We start from the raw sequence: 27,178 nt of genomic DNA, 5'->3' as shown, positions 1-27,178 counted from the left end.
AAGAGAGGGTGCGAGCGAGAGAGAGAGGGGGGCGAGCGAGAGAAGAGGGGGGGCGAGCGAGAGAAAGAGGGGGGCGAGCGAGAGAAAAAGAGGGGGGCGAGCGAGAGAGAGGGGGGGCGAGCGAGAGAGAGGGGGGGCGAGCGAGAGAGAGGGGGGGGCGAGCGAGAGAGAGGGGGGGCGAGCGAGAGAGCACACTGACCCCAGTGGGAGCACGGGATCACTCTTACTCTCGTATGGCGCCTACCCTCCTGGTTCCCCAGCTATGATGTGCTGGGCAATCCCTCTGAGGTTCACATGTAAGAGTTTACATGACAATTGCCCAGAAGTGTTAACTTCCTCTGAACAATTGTGTTGGGTTGGGAACCGTCCGATAGAAGCAATATAAATCTCAAAGTTTGGATGGTTCTGCCAGTATTACCCTTGTAGTTACTCTTGAGTTAGAAGGAAAAGAACACCTCTACTCAGCAACAACTTTAAAAACCTAGATTCAGCCTTGCACACACAGATATGACCCCCCCCCCCCCCCCCCCACCCCCCCCACCCTTCCTTCATGGGCACTTTTGACTTCAAAGCAACATAATTGGTTGTGTATATTTTCCATACACTGTCCTGGGAACTCCTGTGTTGCATACTCACAATTAGTATTGCTACAAAGCAGGCTAGAGTCGTATTCCAGTCTCCACTTGCTGCTGCAGATGCTTTTCCAACAAGAACACTGTAGAATATGAAATCACCCAAACCAAGTTTCACACCCCCTAAAAGAAAAGCAAAAGGGAATCTGACAACTGTGTATAAAATAATAGATCCCAATGACAAGGGTTACAAGGAAGAGATGAGAGAAGGGGGGGGGGGGGGGGGGGGCGGAAACAATAACTGGAAGAGCACAGCAAATCAAAAATAATAATTATAATACTCCTGCACAAAAGGTTTTCTTAAACATATTCAGCTACATTTATAAACACAGGCTGAAGCAGTCGAGCACTGTACACTGCTATTGGATCCAACATGGCCACTGAACATGAATCACAGAATGTGCTGAACCACACAAACCAAATAGAAACATAGAAAATAGGAGGTCATTTGGCCCTTAGAGCCTGCTCCGCCATTCATTATAATCATGGCTGATCATCCAATTCAATAGTCTAAACCCGCTTTCCCTGCATATCCTTTGATCCCCTTCGCCCCAAATGCTATTATCTAACTGCTTCTTGAAAACTTTCAATGTTTTGGCTTCAACTACTTCCTGTGGTAATGAATTCCACTGGCTCACCACTCTCTGGGTGAAGACATTTTTCCTCATCTTTATCCTAAATGGCCCTCAGACTGTGACTCCTGGTTCTGGGCTCCCTCACCATTAGGAACACTCTTCCTGTATCTACCTTGTCCAGTCCCCCCTTATTCTTATGAACTCCAGCAAATACAATCCTAGCCAATTCAATGTCTCCTCACAAGTCAGTCCTCCCACCCTCGGAATCAGTCTGGTAAGCCTTTGCTGCACTCTCTCTAGAGCACAAACATCCTTCCTCAGAAATGAGACACCAAAACTGCACACAATATTCCAGGTGTGGCCTCACCAAGGCCTTGTGCAATTGCAGCAAGACTCTGCTCCTGTACTCGCAATGAAGGCAAACATACCATTTTATTTACCTTCTTACCGCCTGCTGTACCTGCATGCTTACCTTCAGTGACTGGTGTCCGAAGACACCCTGGTTTTGTTGCAGATTCCCCTCTTTAATTTATGGCCATACAGATAATTACAGTCTGCCATCATTTTTGGACCAAAGTGAATAACCTCATTTCATTATACTGCATCTGCTATTCATTTGCCCACTCACTAAACTTGTCCAAATTTCACTGAAGGATCTCTGCAGCCTCCTCACAGCTCATCCTCCCACGCAAATTGGGAGTCATCTGCAACTCTGGAGATATTACATTTTATTTCCTGATCTAAATCAATACATAGTGTGAATAGCTGGGGTCCTAGCACTGATCTCCGAGGTACTCCACTAGTCACTGCCTGCCAATTTGAAAAAAGGCCATGAATTCCTGCTCTTTGTTTCCTGTCTGTCAATCAGTTTTCTATCCATCTCAATGCACTATCCCATATCCCATGGACTTCAACTTTACATGCTAATCTCTTATGCAGAACTTTGTCAAAAGCCTTCTGAAATACCACATCCTGGCTCCCCTTCGTCAACTCCACTACTTGCATTCTCAAAGAATTCCAGTACATTTGTCAAGCATATTTTGCACTTCATAAATCCAGGTTGGCTCTGTCCGATCCTACCAGTGTTTTCTAAGTGCTCAGCTATAAAATATTTAATGAATATAATGAAAATTGCTTATTGTCACGAGTAGGCTTCAATGAAGTTACTGTGAAAAGCCACTAGTCACCACATTCCGGCGCCTGTTCGGGGAGGCTGGTACGGAAATTGAACTGTGCTGCTGGCCTGTCTGGGTCTGCTCTAAAAGCCAGCGATTTAGCCCAGTGTGCTAAACCAGCCCCTGCCTCCCTTGATAATGGATTCTAGAATTTTCTCCATTACCGACGTCAGGCTTACTGGTCTATAATTCCCTGTTTTCTCTCTCCCCCATTTAAATAGTGGAGTTACATTAGCTACCTCCAATCTACAGGAACTGTTCCAGAAACTATAGGATCCTGGAAGGTCACCACCAATGCGTCCACTGTTTCCAGATTTATCAGCTTCACTCCCATCAGTTTCCTCAACACCATTTCTCTACTAATATTGATCACCATCAGTTCCTCCATTGCACTAACCCAGAATTCCCCAACATTTTGGGTATTTGATTTGCATCCTCATTTTTGAAGATAGAACCAAAGACCAAAGTATGTATATAATTGCTCAGCCATTTCTTAGCCCCCTATAATACATTCCCGTCTTTTGTGCCAGACAAGAATAACCAATTGTTGCAGTTTCCGCCATGCGCTCCTTGAATGTTTGCCATTGCCTATCCACTGTCATCCTTTAAGTAACATTTCCCAATCTATCATAGCTAAGTAAGAAGTCTTACAACACCAGGTTAAAGTCCCAACAGGTTTGTTACAATTCACTAGCTTTTGGAACACTGCTCCTTCCTCACCCGAGGAAGGAACAATACTCCGAAAGCTAGTGATTTGTGACAAACCTGTTGGGACTTTAACCTGGTGTTGTAAGACTTCTTATTTGCTCACCCCAGTCCAATGCCGGCATCTCTACATATCATAGCTAACTTACACCTCATATCATCGCAGTTTCCTTTATTAAGATTCAAGACCGAGTCTCAAAATCAACTACTTCACTTTCCATCATTTTAAAAAAAATTTAGAGTACCTAATTCATTTTTTCTAATTAAGGGGCAATTTAGCGTGACCAATCCACCTAGCTTGCACATTTTTTTTTAAGCTGTGGGGGCGAAACCCACGCAAACACGGGAAGAATGTGCAAATTCCACACGGACATTGACCCAGAGCCGGGATCGAACCTGGGACCTTGGCGTCACTAATTTCCTGTTTAATGCCATTCCCAACATCACTGCAGTTTGTATACGATAGGGGTCTATATACATTGCCCATTGCCTTGGTTTTTCTCAGCTCTACCCATAAATTTCACGTCGTCAGAGCTAATATCCTTCCTCACTATTGCATTAATTTCCTCTTTAATCAACAATGTAACCCCACCACCTTTTCCTTTTATGTCTGTCCTTCCTAAATACAGAATACCCCTGGACATGCAGTTCCCACCCCTGGTCACCCTACAGCCATGTTCCGTAATCCTGATTATATCATACCCATTTACCTCTATTTGCTTGACTAGTTAATCCGCTATATTGCGAATTCTCCACGAGTTAAGACACAAAGCCTTTATGCTCGTCTTTTTAAACATACTGGTCCCGCTCCCAATACTTTTCACTGTGTCCCTGTGTTTCTCTCCCATCACTTTTTTTATTCTTGTCTTTTGTTTTGTCCTTGTTATCTGCTCCTGTGACTCCTTGCATAGATTCCCATTCCCCTGGCCATTTTAGTTTAAACCCTCCCCAATCACTCGAGCAGATAATCCTGCCAGGTGTAACCCATCCAGGTTGTACCGGTCCCACCTCCTCCAGAACTGGTCCCAATGCCCTTGGATTCTGAAAAGCTCCCCCTCACACCGTCGCTTCAGTCACTTATTCATCCAATATAGCCTGTTATTTCTACTCCGACTAGCACATGGCACTGGTAGTAATCCTCTACGGTCCTTCTTCCTAACTCCCTATATTATTTTTCTTTTAAACCTATGTCTTTGGTACCGATGTGCACCATGACACTGGCTGTTCATCCTCCTCCTCCAGAATATCCTGCAACCGCTCCGAGATATCCTTAACCCGAGCACGAAGGAGGCTACATACCATCCTGGAGTCTCGTTTGCAGCCACAGAAGCACCTATCTATTCCCCTTCCAATTGAATCCCCTATAATTACTACATTCCCGCACTTTTTACTCCTCCCTTCTGCAACAGGAGATGCAACAAATTTGGGAGTTGCTGCTTTCCCCAAGGAGGTAATTCTTCTCAACCGTATCCAAAGCAGTATATATGTTTTGTAGGAGAATGGCCACAGGAGATTCCTGCACTGCCTGCCTAACTCTCTTGCTCTTCCTGGTGGTCACCCATTCCCTTCTTGCTTGTGGCGTCATCACCTCTATCTGTGCTATCCACGACACTTTGCCCCGCGGATGCTCTACAGTGTCCCTAGCCGTTGCTCCAGCTCTGAAACCCAGGATTCCAGGTGCTGCAGCTGGAGACACTTTCTGCACACATGCTGGTCCCAGGCATTGGAAATGTTCCTGGCTTCCCACATAGAGCAAGAAGAGCAAACAAAGGCTTTGAGCTCTCCTGCCATGACTATGTTAGAATCCCTGCTCTTCCGGACATAAATTGATGATCTAGACATTGGTGTGCAGGGCACAACTTCAAAATTTTCAAATGATACAAAACTTGCAAGGATTCTGAATCAAGAGGGATAGTGATAAACATCAATAGGATCTAGGTTTGTGGAATGGACAAACAAATGACATATGAAATTTAATGCAGAGAAGTGTGAAGTGATTTGTTTTGGTAGGAAGAATACAGAGACACTACATAAAAGGCACAATTCTAAAGGCGGTGCAGGAGCAGAGGGACCTTTGTGTGTATGTGCGTGTCTGAAGGTGGCAGGATAGGTTGAGAGATATATTAATAAAGCATAAAGAATCCTGGGCTTTATTAATAAGGAATGCGGAATGCAAAAACAAGGAAGTCGGACTTCCGGTAGCGGCAATGATCAGCTGAGCCGCACGTTCGGAGGCTCCCGGGAAAAACTGACTTTGGGGCTTTTTTAAAGGCCCCCAACGGCGCTTGAGGAGGATCCGGACGTGGGAAGAGGCCAGGAGTCGCCCCAAAGGTCCCATGGTGGAGACCAGGAGCGGGGCAGGGAGGGAGTCGAAGGAGAAAACACCCGGGAAAAATCGGGACCCGAAGGACAAAATGGCGGCCGGCGAAAGTTTTGAAGAGTTGAAGAAGTGGTTCGAGACGACTCTGCTGCGCTGCTTACAGGAGATGAAAGTGGAGCTGCTGGAGTCCATCAAGGTAACCAACAGGGAACTGATGGAGACCCAGACGGCCCAGGGGGCTGCGATCCGGGAGCTGCAGCAGCAAGCCGCCGAGAGGGAGGACGAGGTCGTGGGCGTGGTGGGGAAGGTGGAGGTGCACGAGGCGCTCCATAAAAAATGGCAGGAGCGGTTCGAGGAGTTGGACAATCGGTCGAGGAGGAAGAATTTACGGATCCTGGGCCTCATGGAGGGGTCGGACCTAGCGGCCTATGTGGTGATGATGCCGAACACGCTGATGGGGGCTGGGTCCTTCCAGGGGCCCCTGGAGTTGGAGGAGGCCCACAAAATTCTGGCTAGGAGGCCCAAGCCGAACGAGCCGCCGCGGGCGGTGTTGGTGAGGTCCCACCGGTTCGTGGATCGTGAGTGTGTGCTCCGGTGGGCCAAGAAGGAGCGGAGCAGCAAATGGGAGAAAACGGAGGTGCGGATCTTCCAGGACTGGAGTGCGGAGGTGGCGAGGCGGAGGGCCGGGTTTAACCGGACGAAGGCGGTGCTCCACAGTCGGAAGGTGAAATTTGGAATGCTGCAGCCGGCGCGTCTGTGGGTCACCTACAAGGACCGGCACCACTATTTTGATTCCCCGGAGGAGGCGTGGGCCTTCGTGCAAGCCGAGAAACTGGACACAAACTGAGGGTTCCCCGGAGGGGGGAATGCTGTAGAATACTGTATTTATTTATACTGTATGTGTATTTGCGGGGTTTAGGGTATGAGGTGGGGTGGCCGTAGGGTGGGTGGGGTGATGCCGTACGGGTGTTTTCTTTATGGGTTTTCTAGCAGGAGTTGGGTGGACGGGTTTGGACTGAGGGGTAAACGGGGTGTTTGGGGAGCTGGTGGGGGGGACTGACAATGGGAGTGGCCCTGGAGGAGGCGGGGCCTGGCAGGGCGAAAGCGCGGGCGTTCTGCGGGGTCCCCGTGCTGGGAGAGGGAGGGGGCGGGGTCTTCTTCTCCCGCGCAGGAGCGGGGGAGGGTGGACTGGTTGATGGGCACTATGGAGGAGGGGCAGTCCCACGTTGGGAGGAGCCGAAAGTAGAGCGGGAGCCGCCGGGGTCAGCAGAAGATAGCTGGCTCACGGGAGTGCTGTAGAGGGGGGGGGGGGGGGGGGGGGGGGGGGGGGGCGCGCGGCTAGGAGGGGTCCTAGCCGGAGGGGAGGGGGCGTTCCCGGGTTGCTGCTGAAACGGTCAGGAAGGAGCTGGAGGGCGCAAGGGGTGCTGGAGGGGGGGGGGGGGGGGGGGGGGGGGGTGCCGCCGTGGGAAACTGGCAGGCCGGGGGTGGGCAAGGGAGGGGGTATTGCTAACCGGCAGGGGAAGGGGGCAGGGAGCCCTCGGATCCGGCTGATAACCTGGAATGTGAGGGGGCTGAATGGGCCGGTCAAGAGGGCCCGAGTAGTTGCGCACCTGAAGGGGCTGAAGGCGGATGTGGCCATGCTCCAGGAGACACACCTGAGTGGTGGAGGACCAGGTCCGGCTGAGAAAGGGGTGGGTGGGCCAGGTATTCCACACAGGGCTGGACGAGAAGAGGAAGGGGGTGGCGATCCTGGTGGGGAAGAAGGTGTCGTTTGAGGCGTTGAAGGTGGTGGCTGACAGTGGCGGGAGGTACGTGATGGTGAGTGGCAAGCTGCAGGGGGAGCGGGTAGTGTTGGTGAATGTTTATGCCCCAAATTGGGACGATGCGGGGTTCATGCGGCGTATGCTGGGCCGCATTCCGGACCTGGAAATGGGGGGCCTGATCATGGGGGGAGACTTTAACACTGTGCTGGATCCCCCATTGGATCGATCCAAGTCCCGGACGGGTAGGAGGTCGGCGGCGGCTAAGGTGCTGAGGGGATTTATGGACCAGATGGGGGGGGTGGACCCTTGGAGGCTTGCGAGGCCAAGGGCCAGGGAATACTCGTTTTTCTCCCATGTACATAAGGCCTACTCGAGGATTGACTTTTTTGTCCTGAGCAGGGGGCTGGTGTCGAGGGTGGAGGAAGTGGAATACTCCGCCATTGCCATTTCGGATCATGCCCCGCACTGGATGGGCCTCGGGCTGGGGGAAGAGAGGGACCAACGTCCGCTCTGGCGCATGGAGGTGGGGCTGCTGGCAGAGGAGGAGGTGGCCGGGAGGGTCCGGGGGTGTATTGAGAGATACCTCGAGGCCAATGATAACGGGGAGGTTCGGGTGGGGACGGTCTGGGAGGCATTGAAGGCGGTGATGAGGGGGGAATTGATCTCCATCCGAACCCATAGGGAGAGGAGGGAGCAGAGGGAAAGGGAAAGACTGATAGGGGAGATGGTGCAGGTGGATAGGAGATATGCGGAGGCCCCAGAGGAGGGATTGCTGGGGGAGAGGCATAGCCTTCAGGCCAGATTTGACCTACTGACAACTAGAAAGGCGGAAGCCCAGTGGAGGAAAGCACAGGGGGCGGTGTATGAACACGGGGAGAAGGCGAGCAGGATGCTGGAGCACCAGCTCCGGAAGCGAGACGCGGCCAGGGAGATTGGGGGAGTGAGGGATAGTGCCAGGAAGGTGGTGCGGAAGGGGGGGTAGAGGTCAATGGGGTCTTCAGGGACTTTTATGGGGAACTGTACCGGTCTGAGCCCCCGGTGGAGGAGGGTGGAATGGGGCACTTCCTGGACAGGTTGCGTTTCCCGAGGGTGGAAGAGGAGCGGGTGGAGGGACTAGGGGCACCGATCGAGTTGGAGGAGGTTGTCAAAGGGATAGGGAGCATGCAGTCGGGGAAGGCGCCGGGGCCGGACGGGTTTCCGGCGGAATTCTATAAAAAGTATTTGGACCTGTTGGGCCCCCTGTTGGTCCGGACCTTTAACGAGGCATGGGAGGGGGAGGGGGGGGGGGGGGGGGGGGGGGCTTTGCCCCCAACTATGTCGCGGGCGCTGATTTCCTTGATCCTGAAGTGGGACAAGGACGCTCTGCAGTGTGGATCATATAGGCCGATTTCGTTGCTGAACGCCGACGCTAAGCTGCTGGCAAAGATCCTGGCCACTAGAATAGAGGATTGTGCCCCGGGGGTCATACATGAGGACCAGACGGGGTTTGTGAAGGGAAGGCAGCTGAACACAAATGTACGAAGACTCCTCAATGTCATTATGATGCCGGCGGTGGAAGGGGAGGCAGAGATAGTGGTGGCGTTGGACGCGGAGAAGGCCTTCGATAGGGTGGAGTGGGAGTACTTGTGGGAGGTGTTGGAGAGGTTTGGGTTTGGGGAGGGGTTTATTCGGCGGGTGAGGCTGCTCTACGAGGCCCCGATGGCAAGTGTAGCCACGAATAGGAGGAGGTCGAAGTACTTTCGGCTGCATTGGGGGACGAGACAGGGGTGCCCCCTGTCCCCCTTGCTCTTCGCGTTGGCAATTGAGCCCCTGGCCATGGCATTGAGGGAGTCAGGGAACTGGAGGGGCATGGTGCGGGCGGGCGGGCGGGGGGGGGGGGGAAGAGAGAGAGAGAGAGAGGAGCATCGAGTGTCACTGTACGCGGACGACCTGCTGCTGTATGTGGCGGACCCGGTGGGGGGATGCCGGAGGTGATGAGGATCCTTGGGGAATTCGGGAGTTTCTCGGGGTATAAGCTGAACCTGGGCAAGAGCGAGGTGTTTGTGGTGCATCCAGGGGATCAAGAGGAGGGGATTGGTAGGCTCCCACTGAAGCAGGCAGGGAAGAGCTTCAGGTACCTAGGGGTCCAGGTGGCTGGGAGTTGGGGGGCCCTGCACAAGCTCAACCTCAAGGTTGGTGGAGCAGATGGAGGAGGAGTTTAAGAGGTGGGATATGTTACCGCTGTCACTGGCGGGGAGGGTGCAGTCCGTCAAGATGACGGTGCTCCCGAGGTTTTTGTTCTTGTTCCAGTGCCTCCCCATCTTTATTCCAAAGGCCTTTTTCAGGAGGGTCAACAGCAGTATCATGGGATTTGTGTGGGCGCATGGGACTCCAAGGGTTCGAAGAGTGTTCCTGGAACGAGGCAGGGATGGGGGGGGGGGGGGGGGCTGGCGTTGCCCAACCTCTGTGGGTACTACTGGGCGGCCAACGCAGCGATGGTGCGCAAGTGGGTAATGGGCGAGGAGGGGGCAGCGTGGAAGAGGATGGAGGCGGCGTCTTGTGTGGGCACGAGCCTGGAAGCGCTAGTAACGGCGCCGTTGCCGCTCCCTCCAACGAGGTATACCACGCGCCCGGTGGTGGCGGCTACCCTCAAAATTTGGGGGCAATGGAAACGGCACAGAGGAGAAATGGGGGGCTCGATGGAGGCCCCGATACGGGGGAACCATCGGTTCGTCCCAGGGAGCATTGATGGCGGATTCCGGGGCTGGCACAGGGCAGGGGTTAGGAGGTTGAGGGACCTGTTTGTGGAGGGGAGGTTCGCGAGCTTGGGGGAGTTAGAGGGGAAGTTTGGGCTCCCCCCGGGGAACATGTTTAGGTACATCCAGGTGAGGGCGTTTGCCAGGCAGCAGGTGGAGGGGTTCCCCTTGCTGCCTCCACGGGGGGTGCGGGATAGGGTGCTCTCGGGGGTGTGGGTCGGAGGAGGGAGGATCTCGGACATATACCGGGTGATGCAGGAGGTAGACGAGGCCTCGGTGGAGGAACTGAAGGGTAAATGGGAGGAGGAGCTGGGCGAGGAGATTGAGGGGGGGACATGGGCGGATGCCCTGGAGAGAGTGAATTCCTCCTCTTCCTGTGCGAGGCTTAGCCTCATACAGTTCAAGGTGCTGCATAGGGCCCACATGACTGGGACAATGATGAGTAGGTTTTTCGGGGGCAAGGGCAGGTGTGCTAGGTGCTCGGGGAGCCCAGCGAACCACGGCCATATGTTTTGGGGGAGTTTTGGAAGGGGGTAGCAAAGACGGTGTCGAGGGTGGGTGGTATCCAGGGTCGAGCCAGGCTGGGGACTCGCAATTTTTGGGGTGGCAGTGGAGCCGGGAGTGCAGGAGGTGATAGAGGCCGGGGTCCTGGCCTTTGCGTCCCTAGTAGCCCGGCGGAGGATCTTGCTCCAGTGGAAGGATGCGAGGCCCCCAAGCGTGGAGGCCTGGATCTCGGATATGGCAGGGTTCATTAAATTGGAGAGGGTGAAATTTGCCCTGAGGGGATCAGTACGAGGGTTTTTCAGGCGGTGGCAGCCCTTTCTGGACTTCCTGGCGGAACGGTAGGGAAATAGGCCGACGGCAGCAGCAACCGGGGGGGGGGGGGGGGGGGGGGGGGTTAAAGGGGAGAACTGTACACATGGGTTTGTGGAGGGTGCTATCTCTCTCCCTTGTTTTTTTTTTCTTTTTCTCTTTTCTGTCTTTTGGTTTCTGTTTTTTTTTCTTCCTTTTGTTTGAAGTTGCTCTTGCAGCTGTTTACGGGGTGTTACCGCGGGTGTACGTTAATAGTTATGATGTTTATATTTTGTATTTTGTAAAAACTTCAATAAAAATTATTTATAACAAAAAAAAACAAGGAAGTCACGTCAAACCTCTCTAAAACAATGCTCTAACCTCAATTGGAGTGCTGTGTCCAGTTCCAGGTGACACACTTCAGGAAAGATGTTAAGTCTTTTATCAGACAGAATAGATTCAGAATGGTTCCATAGATGAGAAAACAGTTACGTAGATGGATCAGAGAAGCTGGGATTGCTTACCTTGGAGAATGTGGAGGAGAAATTTGATAACGGTATTTAAGATAGGGAGACAGTTCCCATTGGTGGAAGAATAGAGGGTGGAAGGCTTGGCAGGTGAAAGGGGTTGAATACGACCGCAACAACCTATTCCTTCCAATGGTATGGCAACTTACTTTCCTCTGGATCTTCAATTGCAAGTGGAGGGCTTGGCAAAGACTGAACAACTGCTCGACTCTCCTGGGTCGATTCCATAGGACCCAACCTGGCATCTCTGCTGTTTGTCCACGCTTGGGTGAATCCTCCATCATCTCTATGGGTCACGCCATCATCTACAAAGGTCTCACCATTGTCTGCACATGTCTGATGAAGGGCAAGGTCTACAGAAATTAACAGAGAAGCCACATTACTAACACACACACACAGTTTAATGTTTCCACAAAGTCAAATTACAAGATCTGACTGTACCAGAGTATAAACCTCAACAGGCAAAGGCCCACATCAACTTGTCACAGATCAACAAATTGCAAAAGGTGATGAAAAAAAAAGATCACAGGCCACCTTCATCCAGTCAATGATGAAACTTGGTGCACTTTGGAATACACTGCTAACCCTGGAAGCAGATTCAATTGTAACTTTTAAAAGAGAAAAGTTTACATGGCTATGAGGAAAGAACTGGGGAATGAAACCAGTCTTTTAAAGAGTGAGCAAAGCCACAAGGACCGAGTGACCTTCATAGTTGCATCATTCTATGACTCATTCTCGTACGCTGTTCGTCCAGTGTGTTACCATCCAGGCAGGTACCACATCATACCCTGGGAGATAAAAATGGTCAGAGCAAATAAAAAAGCTTCAAGGGATTAAGGAAAATCTCTTGGAAATTCCTTTCTGACCTGAAGATCAGGGAGACGACTGGCCTCAACACAATCACAACTTCAAATCAACTTCAATTGTACCCCCACCAATCATGCATTACTCCATCAAAAACTTTTCACCCCTGCAATAATAATCCAGAGTGCTGAATTTCATACTATTCTGAGCCTTAACATTTGTCTGTCAAGAGCAAAAAACTGAAGTGTCCAGGCAGTGTACACTTAAAATCAGCTTGGAAACACAACTGAAATCTACTGGACCAAAATTCAATGCACATATGGAGCACAGCTTATGATGACAATTCACCCAACACCACAACTCACCAAAAAAAATACCTCATTGATCAAACCTTTGTCCTAATATTTCACATGTCAATTTGTGTGCTAACATTTCCTAAAGCTTCCCTTGGGGATGTTTACTACTTTAAAGGTGCAACAAAAATGCTAGGTGTTGACAGTTCTTCGTCACCCACAAGCTCCACCACTGAAAATGATAAAAGGAGCAAGATCACACCCAAGTTAATCTCCAACTACATCCCAGGTCACTGGTACATGGGTCACCATTCAGCATTGTCAGGTCATAAGGCTGGACCGACTGATTTTAGAACTAGGAGCAGGACCAGCCTCGTACCAGCCTCCTCAAACAGGCGCTGGAATGTGGCAACTAGGGGCTTTTCACAGTAACTTCATTGAAGCCTATTTGTGACAATAAGCGATTATTATTATTATTAGGAGTAGGCCATCTGGCCCTTTGAGCCTGCTCCGCCATTCAATGAGATCAACTATGGTCATCACCAAAGTACAGTCCAACATCACCTCCCAGGTGAGACAGGTAGAGTGACTGCCATTTCAAAGACAAAATACACATTTCAACCATGTTTGATGGTGCCTAAGCAAAGCCCAGCTGGGACACTTGAATATATTGCTGTACAATTTTTTTTCAAAAAGATGAATATGCAGTAGGAAGCAATCAGTTGGAACAAATGGAGCAGGGATGAGCTTGGGAACTTTTTTTTAAAAAACATATATTTCTGCAACTTGTAGCATACTGTAGAGAACCTGGTATCCAGAATACATGTTTTCACAGACCTTTGTGGCAAAGCTCTCAATGAACATCTCTGCTTTTGAATAAGTGTCCAATATCCACATAATAAATACACAAATGCATATTCAAAACAGATTGCATTTATATAAAGGCATGTCATGCAGTAACAGCTCCTTGCAGGGTTAATGTAATCCTACTTGTGACACTAATAAAGATTATTAAGGCACATTATTTGGGGCAGCAGGGTAGCATGGTGGTTAGCATAAATGCTTCACAGCTCCAGGGTCCCAGGTTCGATTCCCGCCTGGGTCACTGTCTGTGTGGAGTCTGCACGTCCTCCCCCTGTGTGCGTGGGTTTCCTCCGGGTGCTCCGGTTTCCTCCCACAGTCCAAAGATGTGCAGGTTAGGTGGATTGGCCATGCTAAATTGCCCGTAGTGTCCTAATAAAAGTAAGGTTAAGGGGGGAGGGGGTTGTTGGGTTACGGGTATAGGGTGGATACGTGGGTTTGAGTAGGGTGATCATGGCTCGGCACAACATCGAGGGCCGAAGGGCCTGTTCTGTGCTGTACTGTTCTATGTTCTATGTTCTATCACAGAAGCATAACCAGACAGAATTCATACTAAGCCCCATAAACAGGCATCAGGACAGGTGACCAAAGGATTAGCCAATGCAGTAGCTTTTGAGGAGTGTCTCAATGAGAGAGAGAGAGAGACACACACAAGTTTAATGAAGGCATTCTGGGACTCAGCAATTTGACAACTGAAGCTCGCCACTGATTAAGGAATGTTGGGTGTGCAAGAGACTAATTGGGAGCAGAGAAAAAGAGCTGAATTGTGTGTTTAAACTGTATCGCACTTTGGTCAGGCTCTATCCAATGCCCCGGGGTGAGAAAATCATATTCCTTACCATCACAGGATTCGTGGGGTCAGAATGCAGACAAAACCTTCCTGCGGCCTTGACACAAGGTAACTGATGTGACATTCTAGAAGTGCACAAGATTACTAGAGAAGCCACTAGGGAAGAGGTGCTGTTCTAACCTTTTATAGAACAGTGGTTTTGTAGGAAAGGTTATGTTTGATAATTAGTTTTAGTTTAGTTATGTAACATGATCAATGATCAAGTAACCCAAGTATATCAATTTCCCTAATAGGATATCTAGCATAAAATTGTGGGCAATGTAGTATATCATGCTTGCCGTTAGACTTGGTCAGTAATTATATCCTTAAAAAGGTGGTAGAGCAGGTGATGTGTTGCAGCTGTAGCATGAGGGCGCTGGCAGATACCAGCATGCTGCTGCTGTGGGTGATATGGATCAAGTATCTGAAGCTTGAGGACCTTCAGCTCAGAGTTGATGAGCCGGAGTCCAAGCTTTGGCTGACACAATGCATCAGGAAGGGAGAAAATTACCTGGACACTCTTATCATATAATTTACAGTGCAGGAGGCCATTCGGGCCATCGAGGCTGCACCGGCTCTTGGAAAGAGCACCCTACCCAAGGTCAACACCTCCACCTTATCCCCATAACCCAGTAACCTCACCCAACACTAAGGGCAATTTTGGACACTTAAGGGCAATTTATCATGGCCAATCCACCTAACCTGCACATCTTTGGACTGTGGGAGGAAACCGGAGCAGCCGGAGGAAACCCACGCACACACGGGGAGAATGTGCAGACTCCACACAGACAGTGACCCAAGCCGGAATCGAACCTCGGACCCTGGAGCTGTGAAGCAATTGTGCTATCCACAAGGCTACCGTGCTGCCCTGTTCCAGGAGTCAGTCACTCCTCTTAGATCAGGTATATCAGATTTAGTCCATGGTCACAGACAGGAGTGAGGCAGGTATTGGAATCCAAAAGGCAGCACTGGAGGAGCCTCAACGTTTGCACTTGTCCAACAGGTTTGAGATCATGTAACCTGGGCAGATGAGGACAGTGAATAAAAAGAATGAGCAAATGACCAGAGCACCATGGTGCAGGGGGCCATTCAAGTGGATGAGTAAAAAGCAATGTGGCTGTAGTAGGGGATAATATAGTTGGGGCGGCACTGGTTAGCACTGCTGCCTCACAGCGCCTGGAACTTGGGTTCAATTCCAACCTTGGATGACTGTCTGTGTGGAGTTTGCACATTCTCCCTGCAACTGCATGGGTTTCCTCTGGATGCTCAGATTTCCTCCCAAAGATGTACAGGTAAAGTGGATTGGTCATTCTAAATTGCCCTTTCGTGTCTAAAGGTTAGGTGAGATTTATGGAGTTACAAGGATAGGTTGGACCCGAGTGGGCCTAAGTAGGGTGCTATTTCAAAGGGTCAGTGTAGACGTTAATGGGTCGAATTGCCTTCTTCTGCACTGTAGGGATAAGAGTTTGGGGGATAGATACTATTTCTCTGCCTCCTGAGAGCGTGACAAACGCTGTGTTGCCTGACTGGTGCCAGGGTTCAGGACATCTCCCTGGGCCTGAGAGGGAAGTGGATGGGGAGGGTTCCAGTTGTCATGATTCACACAGGTTATCAATGGCATAGATAGAATAAGAGATTCTACTGAGAGAGAGTATAAACGGCCTGGGGCAAAATTAAAAAGCAGAACCACAAAAGGTAATAGTATCTGGATTGCTACCTGAACCACAAGCAAATTGGCACAGGATAAATAATACGGCTCAAAAATTGGTGTGGAAGAAATAGGTTTCGATTCATAGGGCAGGAGTGGTTGGGGGGGGTGTGTGTGTGTGTGTGTGTGTGTGTGTGTGTGTGTGTGTGTGTGTGTGTTTGTGTGTGTGTGTTTGTACCAAGACACTGCACCTGCACATTAACTCACTACATACACACACCTAGGTTGTGGGATGTTTACCTCACGGCCTCCAACTCTCATTGTAGAATGTGGTGCATTGGCCAATCTTTTACTGCAGTATGTGGTGTCTTACCAAATAGTCCTTAGTGAGGACCATCTCTTTTGCTGGGTATTCATCATTCTCGGTTTTAAGTTTCCAAACTGTCTGCACCCATGCACAGAGATGAGCTTCAATTTCCCCTACTGGAGCACAGGAGAATGAGAGGGGGGGGGGAAACATGATTGAGGTGTACAAGATTATGAGGGCACAGATAAGAGTAGACAGGAACAAACTTTTCTCTTGGTGGAGGGGGGCATAGATTTAAGATGTGGGGAAGGAGGATTTAGAGGGAATGTGAGGACAAACCTTTTTACCCAGAGGGTGATGGGAGTTTGGAATTTGCTGCCTGAAAGGGTGGTGGAGACAGAGACCCTCATAACATTTAAGAAGTATTTGGATGAGCACTTCCATCCCAGGGCTTGCAAGGCTATGGGCCATGACCGGCGCAGACTCAATGGGCCGAAGAAGCTTTGCTGTGCCATATGATTAGGGATTTTAAGACACTCATGCACTTTTAAACATCAATTGCACAATCAAAGGTTGATGGTGGGGAAAAGCATTAATTATTTTTATTTACACTATGCATTTCCTTTTAATTATCTGTTTTCTAAACCTGCTCAGCTTTAAACAAAATCTTAGATTATAGTTTATTGCAAAAAATTAAGTGAAGCATCCTCAGCTCTTTCGGGATTTTTTTTCTATACCGTAATTGAAAGAAACAATGTTATATAAACATTGTTCAGAAATTAAGTGCAACACTAAAACATAGAATTAGAGAAAGACAGTTTTACACATGCTGAAACACTGCATTGGATTTGCACTGTTTTATCATATAACTTAAATTAATTTTTTGATTTTACTTGGAAGTTTTCTATAAAGCTCAGCAAAAACTCACCAGCCGATTTGGAATCTGAATCATTCGGAGCACCTGGCCTGGCTTCTGGGTCAATATCTGCCATGTTAACCAACCATACCATTGTCGCTATGCAAGAGCAAACGGAGAGTTAATCCAGTGAAAGGAGACTTTTAGTTATAGAATCAAAATGAAAAAAAAAACAAATATCAACTTACAGGAATAGATCAGAGCTGGAAATATTGGTTCATTTCTCTCTTGAGCAGTCTCAACTAGAATGCGCAACGGGCCTTTGGGGCATAGGACCGCTACCAGATCTGAAAAATAACATTTAAATCATAGAATCATAGAATTTACAATGCAGGAGGCCATTCGGCCCATCGAATCTGCACTGGCCCCTGGAAAGAGCACCCTACTTAAACCATCGCCTCACCCTATCCCCGTAACCCCACCTAACTGTTTAGACACTAAAGGGGCAATCTACCATGGCCAATCCACCTAACCTGCACATCTTTCGACCGTGGGAGGAAACCAGGGTACCCGGAGGAAATCCACGAAGACACAAGGAGAACATGCAAACTATACACGGGCAGTCACCCGAGGACGAATTGAACCCGGGACCCTGAAGCTGTGAGGCAGCAGTGCTAACCACTGTGCCACCCTGACAAATTTTGTATCATCATTTGATGGAAAAGTTAAAAGAAAATGTAAAATGGAATAAAACAATTGGCACACTTAAGCCTGGTCTTCTAGGTGGCAGTGGTCATGGGCCTGGTAAATCAACCTTGGTCAGTTGCTGCAGTGGACCCTGTAGATGGCACACACTGTTGCCACTGTGTGCCAGTGATGAAGGGAGTGATTGGTGAATAGGGTGTCAATCGAGTAGGGTGCTTTGTATTGGTATCAAGCTCCTCGAATGCTGCAGGAGCCACACTTATGCAGGAAAGTTCCATCACACTCCAAACTTGTGACCTACTGCAGTTGGTGGACAGGCTTTGAGGTGTCATGGGGAGGTTACTCTCTGCTGAATTCCCAGTTCCCAATCTGTTCCTGTAGCCACAGTTTTGTGGCTGGTTCAGTTAAATTTCTGGTCAATGGTAATCCCTAGGAATCCAGCAATTGTAAGTTTTTAAAATGTCGAGGGGGCATGCTGAGATCTACTCTTGTTGGAGATGGCCATTACCTGGCACTTGTGTGTCATGAATGTACTTGCCACCTTTCAGACCAAGCTTTAACGTTGTCCAGTCTTGCTACATGCAGGCAGACTGCTTTATTATGACGACTTGCGAATGTTACTGAACACTAAATTTAAGATTGAGTGAAGATGTTTGTTGCTGATTGCAAAGTATAACACAGCTAGAGGCAGACAGGCCTATATTGCTAATTATATGGAATGTACAGCACAAACTGGCCATTCAGTTCAACTGGTTTATGCTTCCCTACAGTGCAGAAGGAGAATATTCAGTCCAACTCCACTGCCCTATCCCCATAACCCCACCCAACCGGTGGGCACCAAGGGGCAATTCATCATGGCCAATCCACCTAACCTGCATATCTTTGGACTGTGGGAGGAAACTGGAGCACCCGGGAGGAAACCCACGCAGATACAGGGAGAATGTGCAAACTCCACACAGACAGTCACCTTAAGTTGGAATTTAATCAGAGTCCCTGGCGCTGTGGGACAGCACTGTGTCATCCTTCACCTAACCCGGTCAACAAATCCTATCATTTCCTCCTTCAAGTGTTTATCCAGCTTTCTCTTAAATGTATCCAAGTTATTTACCTCAACCACTCCAGATGGTAGCAAGTTCCATATTCTAAATTTTCTCTGGGCAAAGTGGTTTCTCCAAATTCCTTATTGGATTTGTTAATGACTATTTTATATCACTGGCCTCTGGTTCTGTATTCTCCACAACGGGACACATTTGGATACCTCTAGCAACCTACCCTATCAGACCCTTTCAATCTTCCCAAGTGGTCGATGAAGTTCTCTGCTGGAGAGAACAGCTCCAGTATTTTAATCCTTTCCTGATAGTTAGAGCTTCTCAGTTCCAGTATAATCCATGTAGATCTTTTTTGTACCTTCTCCTGTGCCTCTATATTGTTATAATATGGAGACCAGAACTGTGCAATTTTCTAAGTGTGATCTAGCCAAGGTTTAATAAAACTTAATATAGCATGACTGCTTTTCCATTCGATCACCCTGGAATGAACACAGGTATGCCAAGTGACTGTCCAGCCATCTTAAACTTTAAAAAAATATATTCAGTATAGTGACATTTGCAGGCAAGAATACCTTGCAGCTGTGCCACTGAACAATGTCAATAGAAAACATTCATTGTTTGAACACACAGCCAGTATCTTTCAATCTTCGGCAGTCATTCAAATCATTCCCCAGACCAAGTGCTACCTAGTTTTTGTTATCTTGCTCATTTTTGTAGGTATAACTTGCTTGATTAATGCAAATCATAAGTTTATAATTAAAGCTTCTGCTTGTTCATAACATAACTGACTTGCCTTGACTGATTTGCTTTCCTGACAACACAATGTACAAGCGCCCACATACCAGTTAGGAAAGAAAAGCCTGATTTTTGGGTCAGATTTCAAAACGTACATTTTATGGATTTTGCTTTCCTAAATCAACATTTAAGAAAGCCATGACTGGGACAGTAACCCTGCAACTTGTAATTCATTAGTCAGGCAACTCTTCAAATGGGGCAAGATACCGCACACAGGTCTGGAGAAAAAACAGAACTGAAATATTGTGAGACTGAGTGAATATAATGCTTTCTTTTTATTCATTTACAGGATGTGGATTTCACTGGCTAGACCAGTATTTATTTCCCATCCCTAGCTGCCCTGGAGAAACCTTCTTGACTCACTGCAGGCCCGCACCTGTAGGTACACCCACAGTGCTGTTTGGGAGGGAGTTCCAGGATTTTGACCCAGAGACAGTGAAGGAAGGGCGATACATTCAGTCAGGATGCTGAGTGGATTAGAGGGGTACATCCTGGTGGTGGTGTTTCCCACGTATCTACTACTCCTATCCTTCTAGATGGGTTTGGACGATGCTGCCCAAGTGCATTTTGTAGATGGTATACACTGTTGATGCAACTTCATGGGGTCCAGAGTTGATGGTGAGGGCTCCCAGGGAAACATCCGCCCGACTATCCACCACCTCTGCTGGGTTTGTCCTGCCGGTGGTATAGGACATAAGCAGTCCTATAGTGGTGCCTGGGGCATTATCTGTCAGGTATGATTCCGTGAGTTTGACTACATCAGGCAGTTGCTCAACTAGTCTGTTTTGACAGACCCCAGATATTAGAAAGTGAGTCTTTGCAGGGTCAACAGGGCTGGGTTTGTCACCGTCGTCTGGTTTTGTTCCTTTTTGTTTCCTTTGTAGCGGTTGAATACAACGGAGTGGCTTGCTAGGCCATTTAGGAATCAATCACATTGCTGTGGATGGACTGGAGTCACATGTAGGCCAGACCAGGTAAGGAAGGCAGCTTTCCTTCCCTGAAGGACATTAGTTGAGTTTTTAGGACAATCGACAATGGTTTCATAGATCATAGAATTTACAGTGCAGAAGGAGGCCATTCAGCCCATCGAGTCTGCACCGGCTCCTGGAAAGAGCACCCTACCCAAGGTTAACACCTCCACCCTATCCCCATAACCCAGTAGCCCCACCCAACACTAAGGGCAATTTTGGACACTTAAGGGCAATTTATCATGTCCAATTCACCTAACCTGCACATCTTTGGACTGTGGGAGGAAACCGGAGTGCCCGGACGAAACCCAGGCACACACGGGGATCCTCTGCACATCCTGTGCAGACTCCGCACAGACAGTGACCCAAGCCGGAATCGAACCTGGGACCCTGGAGCTGTGAAGCGATTGTGCTATCCACAATGCTACCGTGCTGCCCATTATCATGGCCATTATTTGAATTTTTAAGTTCCACCATCTGTCGTGGTGGGATTGAAACCTTTTTCCCCAGAGCATTATCCTGGGTCTCTAGATTACTAGTCAAGCGACAATACCACTGTGTCATCACCTCAGTGTATTTTGCTATTGAAAATTGGGGTCCTTCCTATTTTGGGATATTGCGATGGAATCAATTTGAGGCACGTTCTTCAATTAATATTTGGAACTCATTGACTGAAGAATTAGATAAATTAAGTGTTCAAGGTATCTTTGGGGTTATATATCATCTCCAAGCACAATGTAACATGATATTTTGCTATGGGTACTTTTGAAGTGTACACTGTTGTGATTTAGGAAATGCAGCAGCCAACCTACACACAAACTCTCGTCATTGAGAAATTAGGAAACCAACAATCCAGATTATACGCTTTAGACATCTGCTGAGGGCTAAACATTGGCCTCACTGAAACCTCCACTATTCTTTTCAAATAATGCCAATAGTCTTCAAATACTGAAACCTCCACTATTCTTTTCAAATAACGCCAATAGTCTTCAAATAGTGTTGCATCACATCTAAAACGCAGTACCTCCGATAGTGCAGCACTCCCTCAGTGCTGAAATGGGAGCATCAGACTGGACTTCATACTCAGGGACTTAAACTATCTGATTCGGTGACAAGTGTAATCACTAAGTCACAGATGATGCTGCGAAGGTCAAACTGGGCAAGGGCTCCATCCCGATCCCGAAGAAAGAATGCTAGGATCCCAAAGAAGGTCTTACAAAAAAACAAAATCAAGGGGAGAGCTGGCCCTCCCAAACCTACAATTCTATCGCTGGGCGGCGATGGCCGAGCGAATAAGGGGATGCATCAAGGAGCCAGGGTGCGCGCGGAAGAGGCCTCCTGCAAGGGGACTTCCCTCCAGGCCCTCGCCACAGCGGCACTCCCATCCCCACCCGAAAAATACAGCAGCCTGGTGGTGATAGCCACTCTGCAGTCCTGGAAACCAACTACGGCAGCAATTTGGCCTGACCAAAATGTCGAACTGACAGAAATTTGGCTCTCACTCCGGCGGGGCTTTGGGGCTGATTCCCCGCGATAGCGGGACCACGGGGGCGGCAAAAAGGCTGCCGCAAAAGAACTGGAGAGCGGGCTGCAGCTGATGGAATCGTTGGAGGCCAGCAGGTAGGGGAAGAGAGAGAGAGAGACGGAGGCAAGGAGCAGAGGAAACTGACCTGAAATGTAAGATGGCGGACACACGGAACTTCCTTGCTCCAGGAGAAGAAAAAAAGTTTTGGAGTCGCTGAAGCAGGACAACTTGGACCCACTTCAGATGCCCAGAAGGTAAAATTTAAGGAGCTGGGCGAAGGAGGGTGGCAGCGAAAGTGCTGAGGAGCGGGCTGCGGCACATGGAACAGCGGGAGTCCAGAAGGCAGAAGAACGAGAAAAAGGGACAGAGACAAGGACCTGAAGAAAATTACCTGGGACCTAAGATGGCGGACACACGGACCCCGGACTCAGCAATCCAGCTGGCGCTGGATAACATGCTCCAGGTAATGAAGTCCAGTTTTGAAGCGCTGAAGCGGGACAGCTTGGACCCAATCCAGAAAGCGGTGGATCAGCTGAACCAGAGGCTGGATGCGCAGGATGTTAAAGTTAAGGAGCTGGGAGAGGCGGTGGAGGAGCAGGCGGATGCGCAGACGGTTGCAGCGGTAGAAGTTGACGGCCTGAAAGAACAGCAGAGAAGACTGCTGGACAGAGTGGAGGAGCTGGAGAATAGAGTCCGCAGGAACAATCTGAGGATGGTCGGCCTCCTGGAGGGGGCTGAGGGAGCTGATGCTGCAGCGTTTGTAGCAGACCTGCTGAAGCAGCTGATGAGGGCCGAAGCCTTTCCGCGACCGCCGGAGCTGGAGGGGGCGCACAGAGTGCAGGCAAGACATGGGCGGCCGGGCGGACCCCCCCCCCCCCCCCCCCCCCCCCCCCCCCCCGCCCGATAGTGATTAAGTTCCACAGGTTTGTGGACAAGGAGCGGGTGCTGCGGTGGGCAAAGAGCGCCAGGAGCAGCACGTGGAACAACAATGTTATCCGCATTTACCAGGACCTAAGCCAAGAGGTGGCTCGGCGGAGAGCAGCCTTTATGAATGTCAAGGAGGTGCTGTTCAAGAAGCACGTGAAGTTTGGTCTGCTGTTCCCAGCTCGCCTATGGGTCACGCACCAGGGTCAACACCACTACTTCTCCGAGCCCGAAGAAGCGATGGATTTTGTGAGGGACCAGGGGCTGGTCCCGAAAGGAGGCCCCAAGGACGCGAATTAGGGCCCGAGGATTACCGTGGGAAGGTACGCCGAATAGGCCTGGACTGCTGCTCAACGGTTTGCTGGGCCAAAGGGGCCAAGCGGAATATTTGGGACTCTTTCCTTTGTTCATGGACATTGGTTTGGGGGTTAACCCTTTTTTTGTTGTCTCTCTTTTTTCTTATGGGGGGGTTTTTTTTGTGCTTTTTCCTCTTTTTTCCTGTTTGGGCTGATCTGTACTTTTTGGTGCAGCTCGCGGAAGACACTGGAGCCGGCTTGCCCCAGTGGGTTGGAGAGGGAGATGGGGCGGCAGGGAGTGGGGAGGAGGACGGGGAAACAATGGGAATGAGACAGGAAGGCGCCGGAGTGTTGAGTCACCGGGCTAGCAGATTGGCTAGTCAAGGGAGTCAGGTGGGGGGGTCACAGCCAGTAGATGGCAGGGGTGGGGGTATCGGGGGATGTGGTTGGGGGGGGGGGGTTGTTCTGCTGACGTGGGAGGGACTTGAAATAGGCACTGGAGAGGAGGTCGAGGGTGGAGGCAGCCAAAGGGTGGCCAGGAATGGCGCGACGCACGGGCCGGGGGCCGGCCCGAGAAAGGCTATGGCTGACCGGCAGGGTGGGGTGGGGGTGGGTTGTGCCCCCCGACCAGGCTGATCACCTGGAACGTCAAGGAACTGAATGGGCCGGTTAAGAGGGCGCGGGTATTCGCGCACTTGCGGGCTCCGAGGGCGGACGTAATTATGTTGCAGGAGACACATCTGAAAGTGTCTGACCAGACCAGGCTAAGGAAGGGCTGGATTAGCCAGGTCTTCCACTCGGACTTGGACTCGAAGTCCAGAGGGGTGGCAATCATGATCAACAAGCGCGTGCAATTTGAGGCAGAGGGCATATCCGCAGACAGGGGGGGCAGATACCTGATGGTACGGGGCAGACTGGAGGGGAGAAGAGTGGTGCTGGTGAATATATATGCCCCGAACTGGGATGACGTGGACTTCATTAAAAGAGTGCTGGGGAAGATCCCGGACCAAGATTCTCGCAGGCTAATAATGGGAAGGGACTTTAACATGGTCCTTAACCCGACTTTGGATCGGTCGTGTCCCAGAACGGGTAGACTCTCAGCAATGGCAAGGGAGCTGAAAGGGTTTATGGAGCAAATGGGGGCAGTGGACCCCTGGAGAGATAGACAGCCAATAGGAAGGGGCTACTCGTTTTACTCGCACGTCCATAAAGTATATTCTAGGATAGATTTCTTTGTACTAAGCAGGGACTGTAGGGGGGAGGTAAAGAACACGTCCTGCTCCTGTACGTGTCGGACCCAGTGGCCGGGATGGGAAGTATACTGGGAATGCTGATGAAGTTCGGCCAGTTCTCAGGATACAAATTAAATACGGTCAAGAGTGAAATGTTTGTGGTCCAGGCAAGGGGCCAGGAGAACAGATTGAGAGGGCTACCGTTTAGGCTGGTTGAGAAAATTTCCGGTATTTGGGAATCCAGGTGGCACGAGACTGGGGCAGGCTGCATAAGTTAAATTTGGCCAGGGTGGTGGAGCAAATGAAGGGAGAGTTTCGGAGATGGGATGCACTCCCGCTGTCATTGGCAGGGAGGGTGCAGACTGTAAAGATGACAATCCTCCCTCGATTTCTGTTTATTTTTCAGTGCCTCCCGATCTTTATCCCACAGTCCTTCTTCAAAAGAGTTAATGGGATGATCATGAGCTTTGTCTGGGCGGGAAAATCACCGCGGGTGAAGAAGGCGATGTTGGAGAGGAACCGCAGCGAGGGAGGGCTGGCTTTGCAGAGTCTGATTAATTATTACTGGGCGGCCAACATCGCTATGATAAGGAAGTGGATGGTGGGTACGGGGTCTATTTGGGAGTGGGTGGAGGCGGCTTCGTGCAGGGACTCCAGCTTGGCAGCCCTGGTCACGGCTCCTCTACCGCTGCCGCCGGCCAAGTACACCACCAGCCCGGTAGTGGTGGCGACCCTGCGGATATGGGGCCAGTGGAGGAGGCATGTCTGGGCGCCAATCTGCGACAACCATCGGTTTGCCCCCGGGAGTATGGATGGGGGGTTCCGAGTATGGCGGCGGGCGGGGGCAGGAAGGGTGGGTGATATGTTCCTGGAAGGGAGCTTTGCGAGTTTGAGGAGCTTGGAGGAGAAATTTGGGCTGGTAAGGGGAAATTACTTTAGATACCTACAGTTGCGGGACATTGTTCGTAGACAGGTCCCATCTTTCCCGCACCTCCCGCCAATGGGGATCCTCGACAGAATAGTCTCTGGGAGGGAAGAAGGGGAGGGTAGAGTCTCGGGTATTTATAAGGTGCTCATGAGGGAGGAAGGGTCCCAGACAGAGGAACTGAAACTTAAATGGGAGGAGGAGCTAGGCGGGGAAATGGAGGATGGGCTGTGGGCAGAGGCCCTGAGTAGGGTAAATTCGACCGCGACATGTGCTAGGCTCGGGCTGATTCAATTTAAGGTCGTTCACCGGGCCCATATGACGGTGGCTCGGATGAGCAAATTCTTCGGGATAGAGGACAAATGCGCTAGGTGCGCGGGAGGACCAGCGAACCACGTTCACATGTTTTGGGCATGCCCTAAGCTGAGGGGGTACTGGGAGGGTTTTGCGGGGGTCATGGTAGGGGCCTCACGGTAGCATAGTGGTTAGCATCAATGCTTCACAGCTCCAGGGTCCCAGGTTCGATTCCCGGCTGGGTCACTGTCTGTGTGGATTCTGCACGTCCTCCCCGTGTGTGCGTGGGTTTCCTCCGGGTGCTCCGGTTTCCTCCCACAGTCCAAAGATGTGCGGGTTAGGTGGATTGGCCATGTTAAATTGCCCGTAGTGTAAGGTTAATGGGGGGATTGTTGGGTTACGGGTATACGGGTTACGTGGGTTTAAGTGGGGTGATCATTGTTCGGCACAACATCGAGGGCCGAAGGGCCTGTTCTGTGCTGTACTGTTCTATGTTCTATGTCCCGGGTGCTAAAAACAAGGGTGGTGATGAGTCCAGGGGTGGCAATGTTTGGGGTTTCGGAAGACCCGGGGGTCCAGGGGGAGAAAGAGGCCGATGTTTTGGCCTTTGCTTCCCTGATAGCCCGGCGACGAATACTATTGGCGTGGAGGGACTCAAAGCCCCCGAAGACTGAGTGGTGGCTTGCGGACATGTCGAGTTTCCTGAGTATGGAAAAAATTAAGTTCGCCTTGAGGGGATCTGTGCAGGGGTTCGCCCGGAGGTGGCAACCATTTATTGACTTCTTTGCAGGAGAGTGAGCGTCAGCAGGGGGTGGGGGGGGGGGTAGAGTAGAGGAGGAGGGAAAATATGGCGGGTAGTACCGGTGGGAGAGGAGCGGGCTTGTGCAATATGTTACGATGGAAGTATTGAAAGTACGTGGATGTTTGCACATTTTTGCCTTTATTGCTTTCTTTCTGATGATGTCTGCAACAGTTTATAAAGCCAAAAACTACCTCAATAAAATTGTTTATTAAAAAAAAAACAAGCAGAAGAATAGCGAGGTAGCCAAGAACCAGGGGAAAGCAGCCAAAGCATGAGAGGGAGAGATTGGGGGGGGGGGGGGACAGCTAAATCTAAGAGGAGGGAAAGGCAAACCCGGGGGTTGGGGGAGAAAGAGAAAAGAGCCAGGGAACAACAGAGAGCCAGGGAGGTAGGTGTGTGTGTGTGTGTGTGTGTGTGTGACGGGACGGGGGGGGGGGACGGGACGGGGGGGGGACGGTAGGACCGGCTGAAGGACGACAACGGCAGCAAAATTCGTCCGGGAGAAGCAAGGGACAACACCTGCACCAGGCCCATTCAAGGATTGTCCTCTGGAATTGTCTCTTTGGCACCCAATTGTATATCTACACCCCCCCCCCCCCCCCCCCCCCCCCCCCCCCACCCCTAAACAGATGTCTACTTGTGTGTAAATAAATGTTGCCAGGTGTAGAGTTGCTGCGGCTGAGCGGGTGCATTATACCCCGCCAGTTACACTATTTGATTTTGTACTTCTCTCGTGTTGCAACTTCGTGATTGGTGTGTAGCAAGCACTTAAAACAGTATAAGGTCCCATTCACATGAGCCAAGGATATTCACTGGGACTAATTTCTGTTGAGTGATTCCA

At 50.1% G+C, this 27,178-nt stretch overlaps 1 protein-coding gene across 2 annotated transcripts in view; it reads right to left on the bottom strand.

The window, feature by feature from the left end:
- psen1 (presenilin 1) overlaps positions 1-27,178 on the bottom strand; it is a 97,561-nt gene that overhangs the window by 1,388 nt on the left and 68,995 nt on the right. For both annotated transcript variants that reach the window (XM_038781739.1, XM_038781748.1), the window contains 4 exons: positions 17,071-17,169; positions 16,895-16,981; positions 11,374-11,577; positions 637-755 (listed from right to left, as the gene is read on the bottom strand). In XM_038781739.1, the coding sequence (XP_038637667.1) occupies positions 637-755; positions 11,374-11,577; positions 16,895-16,981; positions 17,071-17,169 (509 nt within the window). The remainder of the gene's footprint in view (positions 1-636; positions 756-11,373; positions 11,578-16,894; positions 16,982-17,070; positions 17,170-27,178) is intronic.

Source organism: Scyliorhinus canicula, chromosome 2, assembly GCF_902713615.1.
Source record: "Scyliorhinus canicula chromosome 2, sScyCan1.1, whole genome shotgun sequence".
Taxonomy (NCBI): Eukaryota; Metazoa; Chordata; class Chondrichthyes; order Carcharhiniformes; family Scyliorhinidae; genus Scyliorhinus; species Scyliorhinus canicula.
Note: the sequence above shows the minus strand (reverse complement) of the source record. Positions and strands in the feature narration are given on the sequence as shown.